Source organism: Mustela nigripes, chromosome 1, assembly GCF_022355385.1.
Source record: "Mustela nigripes isolate SB6536 chromosome 1, MUSNIG.SB6536, whole genome shotgun sequence".
Lineage (NCBI taxonomy): Eukaryota > Metazoa > Chordata > Mammalia > Carnivora > Mustelidae > Mustela > Mustela nigripes.
The window spans coordinates 49681144-49706752 of NC_081557.1; the positions used below are offsets into that span (position 1 = coordinate 49681144).

The 25609-nt window shown below is 40.1% G+C and overlaps 1 protein-coding gene across 3 annotated transcripts in view; it reads left to right on the plus strand.

Annotated features, from left to right (window-relative positions):
- The first annotated feature begins 9860 nt into the window (after positions 1 to 9860).
- The window catches only part of MRPL48 (mitochondrial ribosomal protein L48), a 68982-nt gene continuing 53233 nt past the window's right edge, over positions 9861 to 25609 (plus strand). The window contains exon 1 of one of the 3 annotated variants that reach the window (XM_059410401.1): positions 9861 to 9924. Coding sequence is in view for 2 of the 3 variants with exons in the window: in XM_059410410.1 (XP_059266393.1) it covers positions 22932 to 22955 (24 nt within the window). In the remaining variant the exon portion in view is untranslated. Of the gene's footprint in view, positions 9925 to 22814; positions 22956 to 25609 lie in introns of those variants that run through there. The other 2 variants (XM_059410410.1, XM_059410395.1) reach the window with 2 other exon arrangements.

Genomic DNA, 25609 nt, shown 5'->3' on the forward strand with positions numbered 1-25609 from the left:
CTTGTTCCTCTGCCTTTACCCTCCTTTCCTCAGCATATTGACTTTTCCTTTAGATACCAGCTTCCCCAGTAATGATAAGATGGCTGTAATAGTTCAGGTTGACACATTTAGATACTATGAAGTCCAAAGAGAGAAGATAGCTCTATGTAGCTCTATTTATAAGTAAAAAACTCTCCGTGGAATGCCCCCCCAGCAGACTTCCTATTCCACCTCTCTGTCCAGAATTTCTTTACATACCCATCCTAAATCTGTCACTGGAAAGAGAAATGGGATTACTATAACAAATACAAAAGTATATGGCTTTGTGGAGGGAGATGGATTATTGTAATAAAACTGTAATTTTGTTATAAGGAGGAAAAGATTGAAAATGACATTTGGCAGCCCACCACCAGTGTTCACTACATTAACACATCAGTTCAGATTCAAGTATGCTCTGCCTGATGCATTCATTTGTTCATTTATTCATTCTACAAACACTTTTGCCTATTAGGTACCAAGGTCTGTGCTTTCTTTATGAAAGGACAAAGTGGAAAAAGATTTCGTCCCTGTTCTTGGGTTTACATCAATCTCCTGGTGAGACAGCTGTGAAAAAAATAAATAAATACAAAATAAATTAGAATAAAGTAACTAACGGAGATTCAGATACATTCAAACTCTAACAAGATCTGCTAAGAAGGGTATATTATGGTTTATAGACTTCAAAGATCATATATATAGGGCGCCTGGGTGGCTCAGTGGGTTAAGCCGCTGCCTTCGGCTCAGGTCGTGATCTCAGGGTCCTGGGATCAAGGCCCGCATCGGGCTCTCTGCTCAGCAGGGAGCCTGCTTCCTCCTCTCTCTCTGCCTGCTTCTCTGCCTGCTTGTGATCTCTCTCTGTCAAATAAATAAATAAAATATTAAAAAAAAATCATATATATATTTATTTCACCTACTACTTTGAAATTTAATTAGATATGGGTAAATCATAATTTCCTCCTTCAAGAAGAACAGGATTTATGTCCTATTTTAATGAGTTTTCTTTTTTAATATTTACTCATTTATTTTAAGGGGGTTGGGGTAGGGGGGAGAGGGAGAGGGAGAGAGAAACTCAACCAGACTCCAAGCTGAACATGAGCCTGACTTGGGGCTCAATCTCATGATCCTGAGATCACAACCTGAGCCCAAACCAAGAATCCGGGGCTTAACTGACTGCACCACCCAGGTGCCCCAGTGAGTTTTTATTTACACTTTTTTATAACCAGAGCTGAAGAGATGACCCACTGTTGGTGATAAGTCTTTCACCACTATACTATACTAGTCGGGAGTTCAGAACCCAAGTCTGAGTTAGAAACAGATTTTTTTTTTTTTAAAGATTTCATTTATTTTTATTTATTTGACAGAGAGAAATCACAAGCAGACGGAGAGGCAGGCAGAGAGAGAGAGAGAGAGAGAGAGAGAGAGAAGCAGGCTCCCTGCTGAGCAGAGAGCCCGATGCGGGACTTGATCCCAGGACCCTGAGATCATGACCCAAGCCGAAGGCAGCAGCTTAACCCACTGAGCCACCCAGGCACCCTAGAAACAGATTTTGGAGTTGTCACCTTACAGGTGGCAATTAGTGTCATGAGGATGGATGTGATCACCTGAGGAGAGGGTAGGCCGAGAGGTCAAGACAGAACTCTCTGGAATAGCAATATTTAAAGTTAGAGAAGGTAAAATAAAATAAAATTAGAGGAACTAATCTGGTAAGAAATATCAGAAAGTTAGGAGGAAAACCAGGAGAGAGTGGTGATCAGAAAGAAGGGAAGAGAAAAGTTTCAAAAGGAAAGGTGTGGTCAGCAGTACCAAATGCATCAGGGGAAAAACATGCCTTGTAGATCGAAAATTACCCTTTGAATCTACTCTCAAAAGGTGAGAGGCTGCAAATGGACATAGGGATCTTTTTCAGGTAAGAGAAATTTCTAAAACTGGGTCATGGTGATGATTGTACAACTCTGTAAATTCATTAAAAATCAGTGAATTACTATACACTTAATACGGGTGATTTTTATCATATGTAAATTATATCTCATTAAAAGTGTTTACTTATTTACTTATCTTTACAGATTTTAATATTTGTCAGAAAGAGAGAGAGAGCACAAGCAGGGGAAGCAGCAAACAGAGGGAGAAGCAGGCTCCCTGTTAGGGCTCCATCCTCAGACCCTGAGATCATGACCCAAGCCGAAGGCAGATGCTTAACCAACTGAGTAACCCAGGCATTCTTCAGTAAAGGGGTCATTGGTGGCCTGAGTCAGAGAAGTTTCAATGGAATGAGGAAGACAAAAGCCAGATTTGGATTTAGGAGGAAATGGGAGATTAAGTAATAGAAGCAAGAAGTGAAGATGCATTTAAGGAATTTTAAGTTTTTTAAGAGAATGAAAGAAAATAAGAAGGTAACAACTAAAGAGGCAGACAGGGGTCAAGAAAAAGAGGACAATAGTTTAGTTTTAGACATGTTCCATTTTAAGTAAGAACCCAAGTAACTACAGGTAAATAATGATCACCATTTGTTTTAGAAGTAGGCATTGCAACAGATTGCAAGATAGTACAGGGATCCACAATACGTGTAGGTGGGGCTGAAGCTATAAAGAAAACACAAAGCAGAAAAAGTTCCCATCTTTGGTCTATATGCAAATTCCTTTTCCCAAAATTACTGAGCCAAGAGAGTATCTGTAGGGCTTTTTCATCTCTATCAGCTTCCAGACATATAGGTATCAAATGATTCTTCAGTATATATACTGAAGACAATCTCTCCACTCTCCAGTTCCTCAATATCTGGAAGTTGTTCCTAATATTGAGCCCAAATGTCTCCTTTTATAACTGAGTGCTTTAAAATTCTTCATCTGGGGGGAAAAAAAAGTATGTTGTTGTGCTTTCTGTTGTCACTGTTTACAGGGTCACCAGTTGTCCTCCAAAAGTAATGAATCACATCTCTAATCACATCTCTAATCTTGGTTTATCTGTAAGAATGAAATTAAGTAATGCCGGTAGAGCATTTTGCACATTACCTATATAGAGAAAAAACTCAATAGTTACTATCATTTGGAAGGAGAGAGATGAAAAGATGGTGGAAAAATATTTTTTAGAGATGTTTCTCTCTTCCCCCTTAGAATACCATCCTTTTTATAGTATTTTATGTACAACTTAACATTAGTATCTGAACTACTAACCCATTTTCCTTACAAATGCATAGAGAATGAAATTACTCCCATTGCAAAACAATTCATCAGTTGCCAAAGGGTTACAACATTTCTTTCTTCTTTTTTTTTAAAGACTTTTTTTTTTTTTTAAGATTTTATTTATTTGACAGAGAGAGCACAAGTAAGGGGAGCAGTGGGCAGAGGGAGAGGAAGAAGCAGACTTCCCACTGAGCAGAAAGGCAGAAATGGGGCTTGATTCCAGGATCTTGGAATCAAGAACTGAGCTAAAGGCAGACCCTCAACCGAGCCACTCAGGTACCCCTAAAGAATTTTCCTTTTAAGTAATCTCTACACTCAACATGGTGCTCAAACTCACAAACCTGAGATCAAGTCACATGCTCCACTAACTGCGCCAGCCAGAAGCACCCCTCCTCCACCTTTTTAAAAGATGTTTTAGGGGCGCCTGGGTGGCTAAGTGGGTTAAAGCCTCTGCCTTTGGCTCAGGTCATGATCCCAGGGTCCTGGGATTGAGCCCCACATCGGGCTCTCTGCTCAGCAGGGCGCCTGCTTCCCCCTCTCTGCCTACTTGTGATCTCTGTCTGTCAAATAAATAAATAAGATCTTTTAAAAAATTACATTAGGGGCACCTGGGTGGCTCAGTGGGTTAAGCCTCTGTCTTCAGCTCAGGTCATGATCTCAGGGTCCCGGGATTGAGCCCCACATCGGGCTCTCAGCTCAGCAGTGAGTCGGCTTCCTCCTCTCTCTGCCTGCCTCTCTGTCTACTTGTGATCTCTCTCCCTCTCTCTGTCAAATAAATAAATAAAATCTTTTTAAAAAATTACATTAAATTCCTAACAGAAGGCAAAACCAAAAGCTCAGGTATAACAAACTACTATTGATTAAATATCAATCACAAATTAAGATGAAGCACATTTAAAATGTTAATGAAAAAAGAACACGAGTGTCTAATTCTCCAATTTTTCATTTTACCATACAAGCAGTTAAAATATTGGACAGTCCTGTTCAATACCAGGTATTTATGCTTTGGTAGCAAGGAACAGGCAAAAGCCATGCTGATTCCAAGACTGAGCTTTACTACAGAGGGAGTACTCTTGCTCTTACGAATACAAATACTGAAAGGGATCAATATTCAAAATTCAAGGAAACCAGCGACACACAGATTGACAGCACTTTGCAGAAATATTATTATACTGTAGTTTTTGTTTGCTTATATATAATTTCAGTGTCCTGCCTTGTATCTGCCAATAATTATACATTTTTGAGGACACAGATTTTACCTTCATTTGACCTGCAAAGCCTACCCCAGTATTTTACTCTAGTTGTATTCACACCAAGACATTGAAATAATAAACGTAAAATATTGTTGTATTATGGATTGGGTTGCAGACAAAATATAGCATGCCAGGGGTGGCTCAATCAGCTGGGCCTCCAATTCTTGATTTTGGTGTGATCTCAGCGTCAGGGGATTGAGCTTGGGTTGAGCCTTGTGTAAGGCTCCATGCTCAGTGTGGAGTCTGCTTGTCCCTCTCCTTCTCTCCCTCTGTTCTCACCCGAACCCCTCCCCCACACTGCTTGCATGCACACATGTGAGCTCTCTCTCTTTCTCTCAAATAAATAAATAAAATCCATAAAAAATATTTAGGATGCTAAATTAAATTTCATTTAAAATTTTATATTCAAGGGGTGCCTGGGTGGCTCAGTGGGTTAAGCCGCTGCCTTCGGCTCGGGTCATGATCTCAGGGTCCTGGGATCGAGTCCCGCATTGGGTTCTCTACTTAGCAGGGAGCCTGCTTCCCTCTCTCTCTCTCTCTGCCTGCCTCTCCATCTACTTGTGATTTCTCTCTGTCAAATAAATAAATAAAATCTTAAAAAAAAAAAAAGAAAAGAAACTTTAAAATTTTATATTCAAATCTAACCAAGCATCCTTATTATTATTTACTAATTCTGGCACCTCTAAATATGAGTAACTTGTTAAGGAACAAAATTCCACTGAGTAAATTTTAAAGATCTTACTGGCTTTATTCAATGATTCATGAATCAGGCAGCATCCAAGACAGAGAATAGCTCTGAGGAGCTGTACAAAGTGAAAGACTTTTATTGGAGTGGAAACAAGGAAGTTACACTAGACAAAAAAGAAGATTGGTTATGGCACGATCTCTTTTCTTTAGGGAATGGTAAGGTTCTATCAGGTAGTTACTTAACTATTGCTATTAGGCAATGTCTGATTGACTGATAAAAGATTCAATTGCTGGGAGAGCCAACACTTAAATTTGGTGGCATGGGTCTTAGCATAAGTGACTCCACTGGGGCCTGTTACCTTGTTTTTAACAAACCTTTGGTAAGAAAACAGATCTCGTAGCCCCACAGATTGGCTAAGGGCTTCTTGGGAGTGAGACTGTTCTAGACTAAAAACCAAAGGATCTCACATGCTCATCAGGGAGATTGAACTAGAAAATGTGTTGTGCTATAATGGTCTCATTTTATGGGGAGGATAGAGTAAAATACTATTATTATTTGCAGAAATTTTGGGAAGGAGCAAAGGAGATAAATATTATGCTTTTTCATGTTCCTGAGAAGAGCTATGCTCTACAGATAGAAAAATTATATTTCTACCCACTTTTCTTCAGATTTGTTTATTTTTAAAGCTGATTCTGATAGAAGATTGGCTCAAGGGGTGGAAAGATTTAAAAAAGGAAGATATTATTGGCAATTTCTCCAATTAAAAAATTAAATGCTGAGTGAATGCAGCTTCTGTTTTGGACAGAAATTTTTTTAAAATTTCCAAAAGTAAAAGCGTCCATATTCTTTTTAAAAGCACAGCATAATATATCAATGACCCCACCACCATTACCACTTATTTTGATTAGGACAAAGTCTGAGAATTCCTCTCTCCTACCTTATGATTTCTAATGAAGTTTTCTCACTCCCAAACCTTATTGTCCTGAAGGGGAAAAAATGATGCTCCTTAAAAATGTCCAGAAATGGGGGGAGGTGGCTGGCTGTCAGAAGAGCATGTGACTTTTGATCTCAGCCTAATGAGTTTGAGTCCCACGTTAGGTGTACAGATTATTTAAATAAATATATTTCTTTTTAAATGTCCAGAAATGAATGTGATGAGGAAGCATTGCCATTACGTATACACCACATTCATCCTGAGTTGGATACATTATGAAAGACTAGCCTTATTTAAGTCCTAAAGAGTATACCATGTAAATGTCAGAGAAAGAGAAATTCCAGTATTTACATATCAGTGTATAATATAAGAATAAAGACCCTAAAAGACTTAAAGTTCTCTACAGATATTTGTTGAATAAGAGGATTTAAAACTTCAGATATGTGTGCCAATATTTTTAAAAACCCAACTTTTGGAGGGGAATTTCTATTAAAATTAAAGAGAAATTGACATTTGACTCTTGGCTTCAATAGAATGTAACTCAGCTGGAAAGATTTAGATTTCTTTCTTTCCTTTTTTTTTTTTTTTTTAAGATTTTATTTATTTATTTGAGAGAGAGAGAGCAAGCACAAGAGGGATGGGGGGCAAAGGTAGAGGTAAAAAGACTCCCAACTGAACAGAGACCCTGATGTGGGGCTCCATCCCAGGACCCTGAGCTCATGACCTGAACCAAAGGCTGACATTTAACCCACTGAGCCACCCAGGAGCCCCAGATTTAGATTTCTAAATCCTAGTTTCCCAGGCTATGAATTAAAGTGTCATTCTATAGATCTTATATCCTCAAGTAGGCCAGGATCCTGTCTGTCTTTATCAAAGACATCAACTTTCCTTTGTTTAATACTGACCCCTAAATTATCCAATCAGAGTTGTCTCCTAGCATAATAGTTTGAACTATGTACACAGCCTTTTCTGTTTGGGAGCAAAGTTATTCTAAAGATTCTATTACATTATTTTACTATTGAAGGTAAAACTCTATGATTTTTTTGAAGTGTGTGTTTTCTTGGGGTGTCTGGGTGGCTCAGTCATTAAGCATCTGCCTTCGGCTCAGGTCTTGATCCTAAGGTCCTGGGGATCCAAGCCCCATATTGGCTCCCTGCTTGGCGGGAAACCTTGCTTCTCCCTCTCCCACCTCCCCTGCTTGTGTTCCTTCTCTTGCTGTGTCTCTCTCTGTCAAATAATTTTGAAAAAAAAATTTTAAAAAGTGTGTGTTTTCTCTTATCACTGATTGTGAATAGAACTTAGATTTTAGGGGCGCCTGGGTGGCTCAGTGGCTTAAGCCGCTACCTTCGGCTCGGGTCATGATCTCAGGGATCTGGGATCGAGCGCCGCATCGGGCTCTCTGCTCCGCAGGGAGCCTGCTTCCCTCTCTCTCTCTCTCTCTCTGACTGCCTCTCTGCCTACTTGTGATCTCTGTCTGTCAAATAAATAAAAAATCTTTAAAAAAAAAAAAAGAACTTAGATTTTAGTCCCAGGTGTTACTAACTTACAGTGACCTTGAGTGCTCAGCCTTTTCCCCCTGTACACTTCAATTTCGCCATCTGTAAAATGAGATGGGCCATATGACTTTGCATTTGGCAATAGTTTCCTAAATATGACACCAAAAGCACAGACAAAAAAAGAAAAAAAACAGATAAATTGGATTGGACTAAAATTAAAAACTATTGTGCATCAAAGGACACTATAAAATGAGTGAAAAGACAATCCATAAAATGAGAGAAAATATTTGTTAACCATATAACCAATAAGGGTTTAATATCCAGAATTTATAAAGAACTCTTACATACGGGTGCCTGGGTGGGTCAGTGGATTAAGCCACTGCCTTCAGCTCAGGTCATGATCCCAGTGTCCTGGGATCGAGTCACGCATCAGGCTCTCTGCTCTGTGGGGAGCCTGCTTCCTCCTCTCTCTCTCTCTCTGCCTGGCTCTCTGCCTACTTGTGATCTCTCTCTATCAAATAAATAAATAAATTCTTAAAAAAAAAAAAGAAGTCTTACATACATTTCAATAACAATAACAACAATAATAAATACATTTTTAAAAATTTTAAAAAATAAAAAACTCCTACAATTCAACAGTTCAAGAAATGGGCAAAGGACTTGAATGAAAATTTCTCCAGAAAAGGTACAAAAATAGCCAACAAGCATAAGGAAATGTGCTCAACATCATTAGTCATAGATAAATGCAACCCAAAACTTGCAATGAGATACCATTTTACACCTACCAGGATAGCCATAAAAACTAAAGACAAAAAACGGAAAGTAACAAGTGTTTGTGAAGATGTGGAGACTAGAACCCTCATACATTGCTGGTGGTAGTATAACATAGTCCAGGTACCTTGGAAAACAGCACAGCAGTTCCTCAAAAGGTTAAAACACGGAATTACCATAAGATCCAGGAATTCCACTCCTAAATATATGTACAAAAAAAATTAAAAGCACAGAGATATGGGATGCCTGGGTGGCTCAGTGGGTTAAAGCCTCTGCCTTTGGCTCAGGTCATGAACCCAGCGTCCTGGGATCAAGACTAGCATCAGGCTCTCTGCTCAGCAGGGAGCCTGCTTCCCCCTCTCTCTGCCTGCCTCTCTGCCTACTTGTGATCTCTGTCAAATAAATAAATAAAATCTTAAAAAAAAAAAAAAGCACAGAGTCAAATAACTGAATGCAAGTGTTTATAGTTGCATTTGCAACAGTCAAAAGGCGGAAACAACCCAAGCATCCATCAATTGATGAATAAACAAATGTGGTATAGCCATACAATGTATGTGTTCAGCCATAAAACAGAATGGAGTACGATATAAGGTATGACATAGATGAAACTTGAAAACATCATGCTAAGATAAGGTAAACAGAAAAAGACAAAAATGTGTAGCTCCACTTAGGACATGTGAAATACCAAGAATAGGCAAACTCAAAGAAAGAGAAAACAGAATAAACAGTGTCGGCGCTAATAGGAGTGGGTAATGGGAAGTTATCACTTAATGGGTAATTTCCATTTAGGGTGATGAATATTTTTGGAAATAATGGTGAAGGTTGAACAACATTGTGAATGAAATGTATTGTACACTGAAAGTGGTTAAAATGGAAAATTTTGTTATCCACCTTTTATCACAATTAAAAAAAAAGAGCTGGGCCTGGGACCAGGTGATCTCCAAGTACGGTGGCTATTTAAGTTACACAACAGCCCACAGTTATGACTGTTGTGCCAATCGTAATTATTAATAGCATCCTCTTAGGGTCTCAGAGCTATTTAGTTTGGACAATATGACGGTCATTTTATTTCTAAGGATCTCTGATTTTCAATGGCTCTGAGATCTAACCACGGGCATTAGGACCTCGGAAAGGTTTTGTGATGACATCACCTCTAGAAAAAAAGTCCACCGGCCTCCAGGGAACTGGAGACAGTGCAAGAAACCTCCGCACTTCATACAAGGCCCAGCTCCCAAGTGGTAAATCACTCTTCCCACTGCGTCCCTATACAGCGCGGCGAAGAAACACTGGAAGAATACGGCGGTGGCTGTAATAAAGAGCCAACGGCCCCACCCTTCCCCGCCTGCCACTCTCAGCATGGCTGCCCCTGCGGAAGTGGGGGAGGGAGCGAGCTACCTCTCGCAGGCCCCCAAAGGGGCGGGCCCCAGGAAAACCAATGAGCTTCAGCGGACCAATGGGGAGTGGCAGGAGGCGGGAACTAGCCGGGGCGTTGGCTAGAGGGCGGAGGGGGTGGCTTGGATCTGGCTGGCCTTGAAGGCGATTTGCGGCTGCCACGTTATTCCCGGCTTTTGCGGCTGGATTTTGCCCGGTAGGTTGCCATCGTCAGCGCTTCCGGTTTGAACTCCAGCAGAGCTCATCTGTCCTCACCCTATCTAGTGCTTGTCCCTCCCCTTCAAAAGCAGCCCTAGTCAAAGCCCAGCTGTCCCCTCCCTCTCCTTTTAAGATGACTCATCTCCTCATCCCAGCTCTGAGACAAATTGACGGCTCCAGGTGTGGGCTCACACGTTTGAACTTAAAACATTTTTTTTCCTTATTATAAAAATAAAACATAATATAAAAGATTGGGATAAAAAATTTTTAAAAATGACGTATTCCACCAACTAGAATCAATCAAGATTACTCACTATTTGTCATTATTTATTTTCACTGTGTATTTTTACACAATTGAGACAATGCTGCATAAAGTTATCTGTTGTTTGTTACATACTAAGTATTTTTCTTTGTCATTTTAATTATATGCATAGTATAAACTATTCCATGAATGAATGAACTATAATTTTCGTATTTCCCCCATGGTCATTTAAACATTTGGAATTTGAAGTGAATAGCCAGTTAGAGATGGGGCAGGTAGAGGGGAGCTAGCTAAGAGCTGGCTCTTCCACAACCTTAGCCTCCCTTTTGAGTTGTAACACAGGAGTTAGAAGATTTTAGAGCTTTCAGAGACTCTACAGCCCTAAGTTTCTAGAATATTATAGTCTTGAGAAACTCAGAATCATTTTATCTTGGAGTGGTAAGGATTCTGAAGAAACAAATCCAAACTTTCAGGGAAGATAGAAGTATCCAGAGTTGGAAGGTCCTCTTAGCCAGACTTGAATAATTTATTCACTTGACTGTGCCTTAGTTTCTTCATCTATAGAACAGAAATAACAACCACAGAATTGTTCTTTAACTGGTTACAGTCTATCTAGTGGCAGAATAAAGGAATCCATGGCCATTAGAGATGGAAAGGCTTTAGGAATTTATATGTGTAACTTAGACATATATAGATTACATATTTATATAATTTGTGTATTTATTACATTATATTTCTTTTTTTAATGTTTTAAAGATTTTATTTATTTACTTGACAGAGATCACAAGTAGGCAGAGAGGCAGGCAGAGAGAGGAAGGGAAGCAGGCTTCCTGCCGAGCAGAGAGCTCGATGCAGGGCTTGGTGCAGGGCTTGATCCCAGGACCTTGGGATCACTACCTGAGCTGAAGGCAGAGGCTTTAACCCACTGAGCCACCTGGTGCCCCTACATTATATTTCAATTTCATGTAAATATGTGTGTTTCATATGAATATTATATTTCATATAAATATTTCATGTATATAATACATATATGACTGGGTAAAAGGAAGCTCTTCTAGATAAAGCAGAAATTAGGAGTTTGGGAGGGTAGCCCCATTCACTTGAACTTTTCATTGATCTTGAAGCTTCTATTGCATCACCCTCATTTTATAGATTTGGGTACATGGTTTTGCATACAAATTTGAGGTGTCTAAAATAGAAATGAGGGGCATCTGGGTGGCTCAGTGGATTAAGGCCTCTGCTTTTGGCTCAGGTCATGATCCCAGAGTCCTGGGCCCTCTGCTCAGCAGGGAGCCAGCTTCCCACTCTCTCTCTGCCTGCCTCTCTACCTACTTGTAATCTCTGTCAAATAAATAAATGAAATCTTTTAAAAAAAAAAAAAAAAAGAAATTACTTGCTCCATGTTACATAATAGTAGTTTTTCATGATCTTTAGAATGGTGCTCTTTCCCTGAACATAAGCTGCTTCCTGAAATGTAGGAGTGTGTATAAAAGGGTGAGATTGCAGGAATAGAAGTATTAAGACCCCAAAGGATAAAGAGGTAACAGACATGAACTGGTCATTCACCAAGGAAATATAATTGGATAACAAAAGATAGGGGAAAGGTTCAACCATACTAAAAAGAAAACAGAATTTATGAACTACTAATTCACAAAAGATTTATTTTTATTGAGATATAACTGCTATATAACATTATGTTAGTTTCAGGTATATAACAATGATTCAGTATATATGTATATATTGTGAAATGATCAGCACAATAAGTTTAGTTAACATCCATCACCACACATAATTATAAATGTTTTTCCTTATGATTAGAACTTTTAAGATACACTCTCTTAGCAACTTCCAAATATACAAACAGTATTATTCACTATAGTTACTGGGTTATATATTACATCCCCAGGACTTATTTATTTTGTAACTAGAAGTTTGTACCTTTTGACCACCTTTACCCGTTTCTTCCATTCCCCTACCCACCCCGGCATCTGGCAACTACCAAACTGTTCTCTGTATTTATGAGGTTTTGGGGGAGATGTTTTGTTTTTTAAGATTCTTTGTTTTAAAAAAAAAAAAAAGATCTCTGTATAAGTGAGATCATGTAGTATTTGTCTTTCTCTGATTTCACTGAATAGTCAATCTGTTACCACAAATGATAAGATTTGCTTTTTTAATGGCTGAATAATATTATAATTATATGTAACACACACATATATGTCACATTTTCTTTATTCACAAAGTTTTTTTATATACAATTTTTTAAAAGATTTTATTTATTTATTTGACACAGAGAGCGAGAGAGATCACAAGTAGGCAGAGAGGCAGGCAGAGAGAGAGAGAAGGAAGCAGGCTCCCTGCTGAGCAGAGAGCCCGATGTGGGGCTCAATCGCAGGACCCTGAGATCCTGACATGAGCTGAAGGCAGAGCCTTAACCCACTTAGCCACCCAGGCGCCCCTATATACAATTTCTTCAATTATAATTAGTTTTCATATATATTAATATTCAATGCTTGTGAAGATGTGACAAAAACAGGTTTTGGTACCTCTGAAATGAAGTTTGGCAAAATGCATCAAAAGTCTCGAAACAAATCTCTCTAGAACTAATTCTGCTTTTCATGATAGCTGCTATAGAAAAGTAATCTTAGGGGCGCCTGGGTGGCTCAGTGGGTTAATCCTCTACCTCGGGCTCAGGTCATCTTCTCAGGGTCCTGGGATCAAGCCCCACATTGGGCTCTCTGCTTAGCAGGGAGCCTGCTTCTCCCTCTCTCTCTGCCTGCCTTTCTGCCTACTTGTGATCTCTCTCTGTCAAATAAATAAGTAAAATCTTTAAAAAAAAAAAAAAAGAAAAGTAATCTTAAATAATGAACATTTAGTCTGCAGTATAGAAAAATATATTGAGGGGCGCCTGGGTGGCTCAGTGGATTAAGCCGCTGCCTTTGGCTCAGGTCATGATCTCAGGGTCCTGGGATCAAGCCCCGTATCGGGCTCTCTGCTAAGCGGGGAGCCTGCTTCCCCCTCTGTCTCTGCCTGCCTCTCTGCCTACTTGTGATCTCTCTCTCTCTGTCAAATAAAATAAATAAAATCTTAAAAAAATATATTGAACAGAGTTATCAGTGCAGTACGAGCAATGGGTATATGAGAAAAGTGGTTAGAATGGCAAATTGGAGATGGATCATGAGAGCAATGAATGCCAAGGTAAGCAATGTGTTGTCAAATTAGAGAGCCATAAGTAGTTAAGGAAGGTTTTACTTTATTTGATTTATTTTATTTTTTAAATCATAATCCCCATAATATGTGCTTCAGGAAGACTGCTTTTGGAAATTAACTAGAATGGGGATTAGGCTAAAGGTTTGATTAGAAGGCCAGCACAGTAGTTCAGGTAGAAGACTGTGAAAGTTGAGGTAAAAATGATAAGGCATTCAAATAAAGACATAGAGAGGTGGGGTACCGGGTGGCTCAGTTGGTTAAGCATAAGGTCATGATCCCTTGTCCTGATATGGAGCCTCCTGCTCAGCGGGGATTTTGCTTGTCCCTCTGCCTACACTCCTTCACCCCCTATACTCATATATACTCTCTTTCTCAAATAAATAAATAAAATCTTTTTTTAAAAAGACATTGAGAGGTTAGTTGGAGAAGATGAAAGTTAGAAATTCCTATTTCAGTAGGTCAAGAAGGTAGTACTCTCTTCTGGGGAATTTATTTCAAAATCTGCCTCCACATCATGATCTTATAAAGTCTGCACTTGTGTCTCCTAATCCCAAGATGCCAAGCAGGAACATTACATTAGAGGCTATGAGTAGCTTGGTAGAGTGAAATTATGAAATTATGTTTTTTCTGTCTTTTTTCCCCCAGTATACATTTGATATCTGGGTCTTGGATAGCAGCAACACAAAGGATTCTTCCTACACCATAAGAAAAGTTTTTCTAATGTCAAGTAATGGTGCAAGCTGTAGAAGGGAGTGGCGGAGGATAGCCTCCCAGGTGTCCAAGTATCCCAGTGTCCCTGTGTTGGAGGAGCTTTGTAGAGCAGGTACTTTCCCAATACCCCTGTGCTAGAGGCTGGGTGGAGCAATCTGAACACAGGTTCTGGGCTTATGGAAAGATTGACTGAGTTGCACACCTAGCTGCCTGGTAAGTGGTTCTTTGTAACCTCCCTTCTAACAGCCTTCTGTGATCTCACTAACCACTTGAGCTTCCCTCTTGCAGCCTCTTTCATCATTCTTTCTCCCTTTCTCCAGGGTTAGGCAATCCCTACTCTCTGGGCCCAACCCTGCACAAGCAGAAATTCCTGGTAAAGTATGGACTGTGGAGTCAGTATCATCCCTTTCTGGCTTTCTTTTGGTAGCCAGCTCTCTTTCACCTCTGGCCTTTTATCTTTTTTTTCTTGTAAGTATGATTTTCTTTGTACCAAAACGATACCATAAAATAGAAGCAGAAAAGTTCTACTGAAGCTAAAATAGTTTTCAATTGAAGGTAACTTAGTGCATATATTTTTACCTTAGCGATAAACCAGAACTATTTGGCACCTTTGGGAAACTTTTTATGACAGGATACCATAGAATTATTACTTTAAGGGAAGTTTAATCTGAGATCAAACATATTCTTCAAAAGGACCTCCCTTTGTTCTCACTTCTTCCCTAAGGCTTTCTCTGATGTGGTTGTGCTGTGGACTGGATCAGTTTTTTGGTTGTTTTTTTTTTTTGAAAGCTTTTATAGAAGGTTGACTTGTAAAAATACAGCCAGAAAGGTAAAGTTCCTCCAGGCTTTTTTTGATGGTGCAAGATCTTGGAGAAATCTAAACTTCATAATTACCTCTAAGAACTTTTAAATACTCTTTCATTAATTATTTCATTCTATATTTATTGGAGCCTCGTGTTCTATGACCTGTGCCAATTTTTTGGAATACAAAGAAAAATAAAGAATATTCCTGTAAGCATACGCTGCTCAGGACTATGTATAAGATGAAGTTGGGGCACTTAGCTGGCTCAGTAGGTAGAGCACATAACTCTTGATCTCAGGGTTGTGTATAGAGACTACTTAAAAATTAAAAAAAAAAAAAATCTTACGGGGTGCCTGGTTGGATCAGTTGGTTAAGTGTCTTCTTTTGGCTAAGGTCATGAGCTCAGGGTCCTGGAATGAGCCCAGCATCAGGCTCTCTGCTTTGCAGAGAGCCTGCTTCTCCCCAATCTCTCTGCCTGCCTCTCTGCCTACTTGTGATCTGTCAAATAAAAAAATAAAATTTTGAGGTGCCTGGGTGACTCAGTGGGTTAAAGCCTCTGCCTTCAGCTCGGATCATGATCTCAGGGTCCTGGGATCGAGCCCCGCATTGGGCTCTCTGCTCGGTGGCAAGCCTGCTTCCTCCCTCTCTCTTTGCCTGCCTCTCTGCCTACTTGTGATCTCTCTGTCAAATAAATAAATAAAATACTTTAAAAAAAAACTTTAAAAAGTTTTAAAACCTTAAAAAATAATGAAGAGAATATTGAAAAACATCTGTCTGAAGCAGGGAGGGGAAAATTACAAGGTTTGAGTGCCTTTAGTTTCCATTCTTATCTGGAAAAAGACTGACTTCACTGTTAGTTTCTCTGTAAAGTTGCTTGTGGCCGAAATTCATGTGTACTGTGTAAATGCCAGATCACCAGGTGTTAGTTTGAGATTTAGGATTGGCCATAGGAGGATCTCAGAGCCTCTAATTTGCTTTAGTGTTGTTGACTATCAGACGGAACATCCAGAGCTAGAAATATACATTACCGTTTTTTGCCCTGTGCAAGTTGTTTAAGCTTAGGCAAGCCACCTATCTTCTTCCCTTTGGTTTTATCTATAAAGTGAGAAAACTTACCTAATGTAACTTTGTTAAAATTGCATAATGTTCATGTAAGTCGTCTGAGAAGTACAAAACAATAAACACAGTAATATCTGTGGTCCATCTTTGAAGTGAAAGAAATTACTCCTTTAAAAATGCTCACAATCTAGTGGGCAAGATATACAAGTGAGCAAATAGTTATGATACCCTGTATTGAGGGCATGAAAAGGGGGCTGTGTAAGCACAGTGGAGGGACCACAGAGACCACACTATTTCTGTGAAGTGGATGCAAGGAGCTAAATATAAAAGGTAATATTTGACTTGTGTCTTGAAAGAGAAGTTGGGATTTTCCAGGTGAGTAAGTAAAGAAAGGTCATTTCAGCAGAAAGAAATGAGGTACAAAGGCAGGGAGAAATGAAGATATGATGGACTATGTCATGATTAAAGAATTATAGAAGTTTGTTTTGACTGGGACTAATATTTGTATTGAAAAGAGTGGGAAATGAAGCTGGATAGGTAGGTAGGAGTAGAGAGTAAATATCTCAGTATATTTTTTTAAAGATTTTTCTCATTGTTAGTCTTTTGTTGTTGTTGTTGTGTTTATTTATTTTAAGTAATCTCAACACCCAATGGGGCTCAAGCCCACAACCCTGCGATCAAGAGTTTCATGCTCCAAAAAAAAAAAAAAAAAAGAGTTTCATGCTCCTCTGACAGCCAGCCAGGTGCCCCTCAGTGGTTTTATTCAGGAGTTTGGACTTGATCCTATAGGCTACTATAGGGAGCCACTAGCCACATATGGCTATTTAAAATAAAATTTAAATTAAAATTAAATTAAAATCCAGTTCCTAGATTGTGCTAGTCTCATTTCAGTTCAAGTGCTCAAACATCACACGCTGTTAGTAGCTACCATATTGGACAGAGCAGATATAGAACATTTCCGTATTTGTAGAAAGTTCTGTTGGACACTATCACTATAGTCAGTGTGGGGGGAGCATTAAATGTTCTTGGGCAGGGAAGTGACATGGTTATATTTGTATTTAGAAATATTACTCTCATGGCAGCATTAAGAATGTTTTGGAGGGAGGGAGAGAGGGATTTGTCAACCTTTTTTTTAAAAAAGATTTTATTTATTTGACAGACAGAGACCACAAGTAGGCAGAGAGGCACGCAGAGAGAGAGAGAGGAGGAAGCAGGCTCCCTGCAGAACAGAGAGCCCGATGCGGGGCTCGATCCCAGGACCCCTGGGATCATGACCTGAGCCGAAAGCAGAGGCTTTAACCCACTGAGCCACCCAGGCGCCCCTTTGTCAACCATTTTTAAAGTGAAATGATCACAATTTACTATTTACAATTTACTATTCAGTTCTCTTTTCCTTAGCCCTCTCTTCTAATATCCACTCATCATGAAGGCAAAACTACACAGAATGTAAACACAAAGGATTTGCTTCAGGCAGCCTTTACAGGTGGCATTCAAATGCTCTGCACTTTTTCTTCTATTTCTCCCACTGGGGAGGTCAGGAGGGATTTGGGGCAGCCTCAGTCTATTTCTAGGATGATGGCCCAAGGGCCTTCCAGGAAGTAAAGAGAGGGGCAGCTTCCAGCAACCTGGCTTGGAGAATGGGAAACCGGCATATCTGCCACCTATTTATAGGACCCCTCTCATATTATAACTCAAAATGTTCTTTACTATGCACATCTAATCAGTCCTAATCATTTAACCAAATCTTGCCTATTATACCTCCTTAACATTGATTCTTCTTTATCTCTATCAGGCCCTTAACTTGGGCCTTCCTCTTTCTCACTTAAATGAGTCCCCTGGTCGTCTACGTAGACTCCCGGGCTCCATTCTCTCCTCCACTATTCTACTCCTTACAGGTTCCTCACTGATCAAAACTTCCCCAACCCTATGGTCTGGAATTTAACACTTTGACTCTATTCTGCCTCTCTGGTCTCTTTTCTCACCACTTTTTTTTTTTTCTATATATATACACATTTCAGTCAAACTTGAAGTCCCTCAAACATTCACTAGTCTCTCTTTCTCAGTATCACGCAGTGAGTAAATGGCAGAAGCAGGGTTGGCTCTGAGCCCATATTCTCTACACATTCTCCCATCCTTATATGTCTACTGTGCCACTAATGGATGTGAGACAATGCCATCGTAGAGGTAGGAGACAAAAGAGAAAGAATAGGAAGCTTTCAGTTCAGTTCACCAGATGCATATTACCATGGGCCTCAATTTGATCTTAGAGATAAAAAGACGAATAGGCTTCCTCTTGGGAAGCCCATAAAAAAGGATAAAGCAAGAAAACAGGGGCCTTGGTACCTGGAAGGTGGCCTTGTTGAGCTGTTTTGATTTCTTCATGGAAGGCTTAGTTTTTAATGGCTGGAGATAAAATATGCCAGAGAAACTACGGAATAATGGATATACAAGGATTTCTGGCCACATCTGTAAGAAAGTGTCTTTCTGGGAAGCTCAGTAAGCTCATCTTCCTTTATAACACATGACATCATTGGCAGAGCTTGGCAACAATAATATCCATTATGACACATTAAAGGATATTGCTATGGTGTCTTTACATCTACATATGCTGATTTCACCTCCCTTTTGGGTCCTAGATTCCTGACCTTTTAAAGTATTCTAGTTGCTTGAGAATCCTTGTGCTTTGCTAATTGTCCTTTTCTTCCTTCTTACCCCTCTTTTCCTCAGATTTCTCCCTCTTTAGAGCGTATAAACAACACAAAGATAGGTTTGTATCTTACATTACAGGTTGCATTTACCTGGTTGCATAGGTTGCATTTACCTGGACTAGGCAAGGAAGGAAACTCCCTGGCCTAGCCAGTCTGCCCTTTTGGAAACCTATTGTTGCAGTTCTGTGCAACAGATGGAGCACAGGCACTGTAATCAGACAGGTCATCATTTGCAGTGTGGCTTATGTTAACTAGGTAACTTCTTCCAGCCTCTGTTCCTCATCTATGAAATGAGTGATTCTCAACTTCACACAGTTATTGGGGAGGTTTGAATGAAATTCTATACCTGAAAGGATCTGACCTGACACAAACTAGGATCTCAACAGACTTTTTTTTTTTCTATTTAAAAAAAATAATAATAAAAATTCACTTCTAAAATCTCAACAGCTTTCAGATACCCATGCAAGCAAAGTCTAGTCACTGTGTTGGAGGTATGAAATGTCTGTTATTTGTCTAGGCAGAATTAATTGCTGTCTCTTTGTTGTCTCAATACTTTGCACACAATTCTGCCATTTCATCTACTATACTATGTGTTCGTTATTTGTTAGTATCTCTTTCCCATATTTCATTGTGAGTTCCTCAAGGACTAAGATCCTATCTGATAAATCAGTTTATTTCAGTGGATAGCAGAGGACATGGAGATCTGTCTTCTAACCTTGATATAAAAGCTGATGGATTGGGGCGCCTGGGTGGCTCAGTGGGTTGAGCTGCTGCCTTCAGCTCAGGTCATGATCTTAGGGTCCTGGGATCGAGTCCCGCATCGGGCTCTCTGCTCAGCGGGGGGCCTGCTTCTCTCTCTCTCTCTCTCTCTCTCTGCCTGCCTCTCCATCTACTTGTGATCTCTCTCTGTCAAATAAATAAATAAAATCTTTAAAAAAAAAAAAAGCTGATGGAGGGGCACATGGCTGACTCAGTAGGTAGAGCATGCGACTCTTGATCTTGGGGTTGTGAGTTTGAGCCCAACATTGGGTATAGAGATTACTAAAAGAAGTAAGTAAACTTAAAAAAAAAAAACGGTGATTGACTCTAAGTGAGCCTCTCCAACATTCAGTTGCCTCAAAATAACTGATAATAACTACTTTCTATTGAGTGGCCACCATGCACAATGCATTATGCTAAGAGCATCACTTAATCCTGAGTTTGTCTTTTTAGATAATCTCTTAACAACTCTTAACAACCCCCACAGGGTTAAGGACTACCTTTGGGGGACATAGATTTTCCTACATATTCCTTTGTAGCACCTTGGAATTTCATCATAGGAAAAATAGATTAAAAAAAAAGTAGGATAATGGCTTTAAAAAAAAGCAATTTATTCATTTCTGAGAGAGAGCAGGGGAGGGGCAGAGGGAGAGGGAGCATCTCCAGCCGACTCTTCACCGAGCAAGGAGCCTGATGCCTGCTGATCTCACAACCCCAAGATCATGACTCAAGCTGAAATCAAGCCTCAGCTTACTGAGCCACCCACCGAGGCACACAAATAGGATATGAGATCCTGACAGGGTTTCTGACAATAAAGCAAACTCCCTATCACCTGAAGCCCCATTTATATTTACCAGGTTTTACGTCTTTGCCTTGCTAAGAACAACAATAATAACATCAAAACAGTGGAGCAATAATAATAATGCCAACAATAAAAACAACTGCAGATTTGTTATTTCACTTGATGTTGACTTTATGTGACCAGGTACTCCTTTCATACACAAAGTTTATGTGTCTATCTCTGTAATTAGAATTCATTATTGCTTTTTTTTTTTTAAAGATTTTATTTATTTGACACAGAGAGATCACAAGTAGGCAGAGAGAGAGGAGGAAGCAGGCTCCCTGCTGAGCAGAGAGCCCGATGCGGGACTCGATCCCAGGACCCTGAGATCATGACCTGAGCCAAAGGCAGAGGCTTTAACCCACTGAGCCACCCAGGTGCCCTCATCATTGCTTTCTAATTATTTGTTTATGACTTAGCTTCCCTACTGATCTCTATCAGCTGCCTAAAAATTGTATATATTTGAGGCATACAATATGATGATTTGATATACATCTACATAGTGAAAAGATTACTTACAGTCAAGCTAGTTAATATATCATTTCCTCATATAGTTGTCTTTTGTGACGAGAGCACCTAAATTTATTCTCTTAGCATATTTTCATTATTCAATACAGTATTATTAGTTGTAGCCATCATGCTTTGATCTCTAAGATTAATTAATTCTGAATAACTGGAACTCTGTACCCTTTGACCAACACTTCCCCATTCTTCTCTCAATTCCTGCTCAAATGCCTGGTAACCACCAATCTGTACCCTGCTTCAGTGAGTCCCAACTATTTTATTTTGTTTAAAAATTTTTTTAAAATATTTTATTTATTGGGGCGCCTGGGTGGCTCAGTGGTTAAGCCGCTGCCTTCGGCTCAGGTCATGATCTCAGGGTCCTGGGATCGAGTCCCGCATCGGGCTCTCTGCTCAGCGGGGAGCCTGCTTCCTCCTCTCTCTCTCTCTGCCTGCCTCTCTGCCTACTTGTGATTTATCTCTGTCAAATAAATAAATAAAATCTTTAAAAAAAATATTTTATTTATTTATTTGACAGAGAGAGAGCACAAGCAGGGGGAATGACAGGGAGAGGGAGAAGCAAGGGTCCCTGCTGAACAAGGAGCCAGATGCAGGATTCGATCCTAGGACCCTGGGACCATGACCTGAGTGGAAGGCATATGCTTAACTGACTGAGCCACCCAGGCATCCCTCTGTGACATTTTATAACTTCAATTTGTATCTCTCTCTCTTTTTAAAAAAGATTTTATTTATTTGACAGAAATCACAAGTAGATGGAGAGGCAGGCAGAGAGAGAGAGAGGGAAGCAGGCTCCCTGCTGAGCAGAGAGCCCGATGCGGGACTCGATCCCAGGACCCTGAGATCATGACCTGAGATGAAGGCAGCAGCTTAACCCACTGAGCCACCCAGGCGCCCATCAATTTGTATCTCTTAATCCCCTTCACCTATTTCGCCTATCCCCACCCATCTTCCCTCTGGACCATCAATTTGTTCTTCAAATTTAAGAGTCTGTTTTGATTTTTAGAGACCACAGATAAGTAAAATCATATGGTATTTGTTTTTCTCTTTCCAACTAATTTAACTTAGCATAATATCCTCTAGGTCCATCTGCGTGTGGCAAATGCCTTTGCCCATTTTAAAATCAAGTTACTTGTTTTCTTGCTATTGAGTTGAATTCCTTATATACTTTGGATATTAACCCCTTAAAAGATGTATGGTTTGCAACTGTTTTCTTCCATTCTGTAGGCTGTCTCTTCACTCTGTTGTTTCCTTTGCTGCACAGAAGCTCTTTAGTTTGATGAAATTCTCTATGAGCCGCTTAAGGGCAGGGACTACGTATTATTCATCTCTGTATGCCCAAGATTTAATCAAAGGACTGGCACAAAGTCATGCTAAGTAAATGGATAATGTGTGTAAAGTAAGTAATTGAAAGTGCAGTGACATTAGTATCGCATATAGAAGGGGTGTTTAAGAGGGAAAACACTGCATCAAGCAGACTGAGTTTGAAATTCAACTGCTTCAGTTGGTTGGCCCCAGACAAGTCTCTTAACCTCTCGGAATATCTTTATATGTAAACCCAACTGATAATATTTCTCTAGCAGGCTTGTGAGGGATAAATTACAGGTTGCTCTGAGATAATGCATTGCAAGTAATGGTGAGTCAATAGAAAGTAGCTGTTACCAATTATTATGAGACAATTGAATGTCAGAAAAGCTCACTTAGGGTCAATCAGCTTTTAAGTCAAGGTTAGAAGTCAGAACTCTCCATGTCTTCTGCTAGCCACTGGCATGAATTCATCAGGATCTCAGTCCTTGAGGAACTCAAAATCAAATATGTGAAAGAGACAGTAACAACTAATACACAGTATGGTGGAAGACATAGCAGAATCGTGTGCAAAGCTTCGGCACAACACAGAGGTGGCAATTACTCCGGGACGAACCGCAGTGAAGTTAACACTTAAGCTGTAGCGAGGCGGACTTTTCTAGCTTCTGAGTTTCAGAAGCTACCGGAACCAAGGTGCTGCGGGAATTGAGTGACTTTCGGTCTCATATTGTTACTGGACACGGTCGAGGCGTTCCGTCAGTGTTTTCAGACGCCCGGGGATCGCTGCAGGTTGGGCAGGTTTTCAGCTTACAGTTAGCGGCCGCAACAGCAGATGATGAACGGAGCTCTGGGAAAGGTAACGTAGGTTCCAAGTACTCTGGCCGCGGCGGAGGTGGTCGGGAGAATAAAACTCGTAGGTGGCAACCAGGCTATCACCGCCTGTGTAGACATCCGGGTATGAGAAACCGGCGAGAATAGGCTCTCCCGGCAGCACACGCGGCGCCTCGTAGTCAAAGGGTTGTGTTCCCTCCACTCCTTTCCGGGCGCACTCGGAGGCGTTTGCCAGTGGGCCACGCCCCCTCCACCAGCCACCCTGGCAGCCCATTGGCCTGAAGAGAGAAGAGCTCCGCAGTGGGAATCTCGAAACCGCGATCATTTCCGATAATCTGAATGACCTTGAGGGGGTCATTTTATTTTTGCACTTCAGGAGTCTTTTCTAAGTATACCGTTTTGAGTTCGTGACCAGATTGGGATGTGAGGCTGTGAGGCTACTTGGCGATACGAAAAGGGAAATAACCTAAATTTTTGCTTACAAAACCTTATTTAAATGACTGCAGTAAAACCCTCTGAATCACGATAAATGCATTCCTTGGTCTTTCCTTGCCCTCTTAACAGATTTCAGTTGTGTTCTTTTAGTTGTATAATGCTGCTCAGAATGATGACTTACTTTTAGTAGTTTATATTAAAATTTTATTTTAAGCCTTGTAGAAATTTTATGTCCATGATATATATAGGTCAGCATGATCTTTGCTGCTTATGGGTCTACCATTAGTTATCTTGGGGTGGTCCCTAAACGTCTTTAGGCTTGTTTCCTTAATGGCTCAAACCTTACATCTTTATAAAACAACTCACTAATATTCACTTTAGTCTAACTGTGAGAATTTGGCCAGATCTGGTAAAAGGATAATTAAAAAAAAAAAAATCAGGAAGTTTTCAAAATTCCACTGTTAAAGATGGTCAGTTTGGTGACTCCATGGCCCTGTTGTATTTGCTTTGATTCTGAGGACTGCTGAAAGAGAGGCCTAAGTTTTCAAGGAATACTGTTTCCTACCATTCTAGACTCCAGGAGAGCCCATGTAAATCTGTCATTAGGGCATCACCTAAAGATAAAAGGGCATATAGGGCCTCTCCAAGTCTGATACCACTGCTACCTTCCAGATGCCTTTGTTACTGATTTTATTCTTCTACTCCGCCCTGCTGTTTTGGCTAGTCTCACTTGAAATACCCTCACCCTTCTTACCTACATCCTTGAACACCCAGCTCAGGTCTCATCTTTTCCATAAAACCTTTCTGACTACTCTGGCTAAAATGATTATTTTCTGAACTAGCTGGTATTATCTCTTGGCATCTAATCATATGTAGTCTTGTGACCATCTTCAGCCTGTCTGGAAGTGTTAATGTTTTACATTTATAAGCAAAACCCAGGGGTGTGTCTGGATGGTTCAGTCAGTTAGGTGTCTGCCTTTGGCTCAGGTCATGGTCCTGGGGTCCTGGAGTTGAGCCCCATGTCCCAAGGGGAGCCTGCTTCTCCCTCTTCCTCTGCTGTTCCTTCTGCTTGTGTCCTCTCTCTCCCTCAAATAAATAAATTAAAAAAAAAAAAAAAAGAGAGAGAGAGAGAAACCCAGGGAATTGGCATCAGACCTGGGTTCTATATCTTGCTATGTATATCACCTTAGATGGGTTATTTGACCTCTCTGTGCTTCAGTTTCTTATTTTAAAATGCAGATGATAATGCCACCATTAGAATTGTAACAATTATAGAAGATAATGTAAATAATAGTACTTGTAAGGTGTGAAGGCCTGTATATGCAGGAATATTGGTAGTATTCTTCAGTTTATGTACTGCTTTCATTTTCATAGTTTCATTCGGTTGTCACAGGCACAGGAAATGAAATGGAAGCTACTGGCACAGTGTCTGGTACATGGTAGGTTTTCAGATGTCCTGTTGAATGCCTGAATTAATGAATGCTTTTTTTTTTTTTTAAGATTTTATTTATTTATTTGACAGAGAGAGACCACAAGTAGGCAGAGAGGCAGGCAGAGAGAGAGGAGGAAGCAGGCTCCCCGCAGAGCAGAGAGCCCAATGTGGGGCTCGATCCCAGGACCCTGAGATCATGACCTGAGCTGAAGGCAGAGGCTTTAACCCACTGAGCCACCCAGGCGCCCCTAATGAATGCTTTTTTAAAAAAGATTTTATTTATTTATTTGTTTGACAGAGAGAGAGAGAGTGCGAGAGAGGGAATATAAGCAGAGGTAGTGGGAGAGGGAGAATAGGCTTCCTGCAGAGTAGAGAGCCTGAGGCGGGGCTCGATCCCAGGACCATCATGATCTGAGCTGAAGGCAGATGCTTCACTATCTGAGCCACCCAGTCACCCCTAAATGCTTTTTTTTTTTTAATAGGACAACAGCCAGTTGAGTGAACCATAGAGCTGAGACTGGAGCCTGTTGTTTCTATCTCTCCTAAAACTCCACTGCTTTTCCTTTTTTGAGTATTTTATGTTTCTCTAATTGGTTAATATTGCTTTTCCTCATCTGTGAAATGCGGAATGAAAACCTTCGTTCGCCTTTCCAAGTAGCCAATCCTTCCTTTTCCTATACAGCCCATTACCCTGATCTCACATTGCAATGTAATAAATAATTTGCACATCTGCTGTCTTCACTAGAAAGATTTGAGGGTAGGTAGCTGTGTGTGTATATATATATATATATATATATATATATATATATATA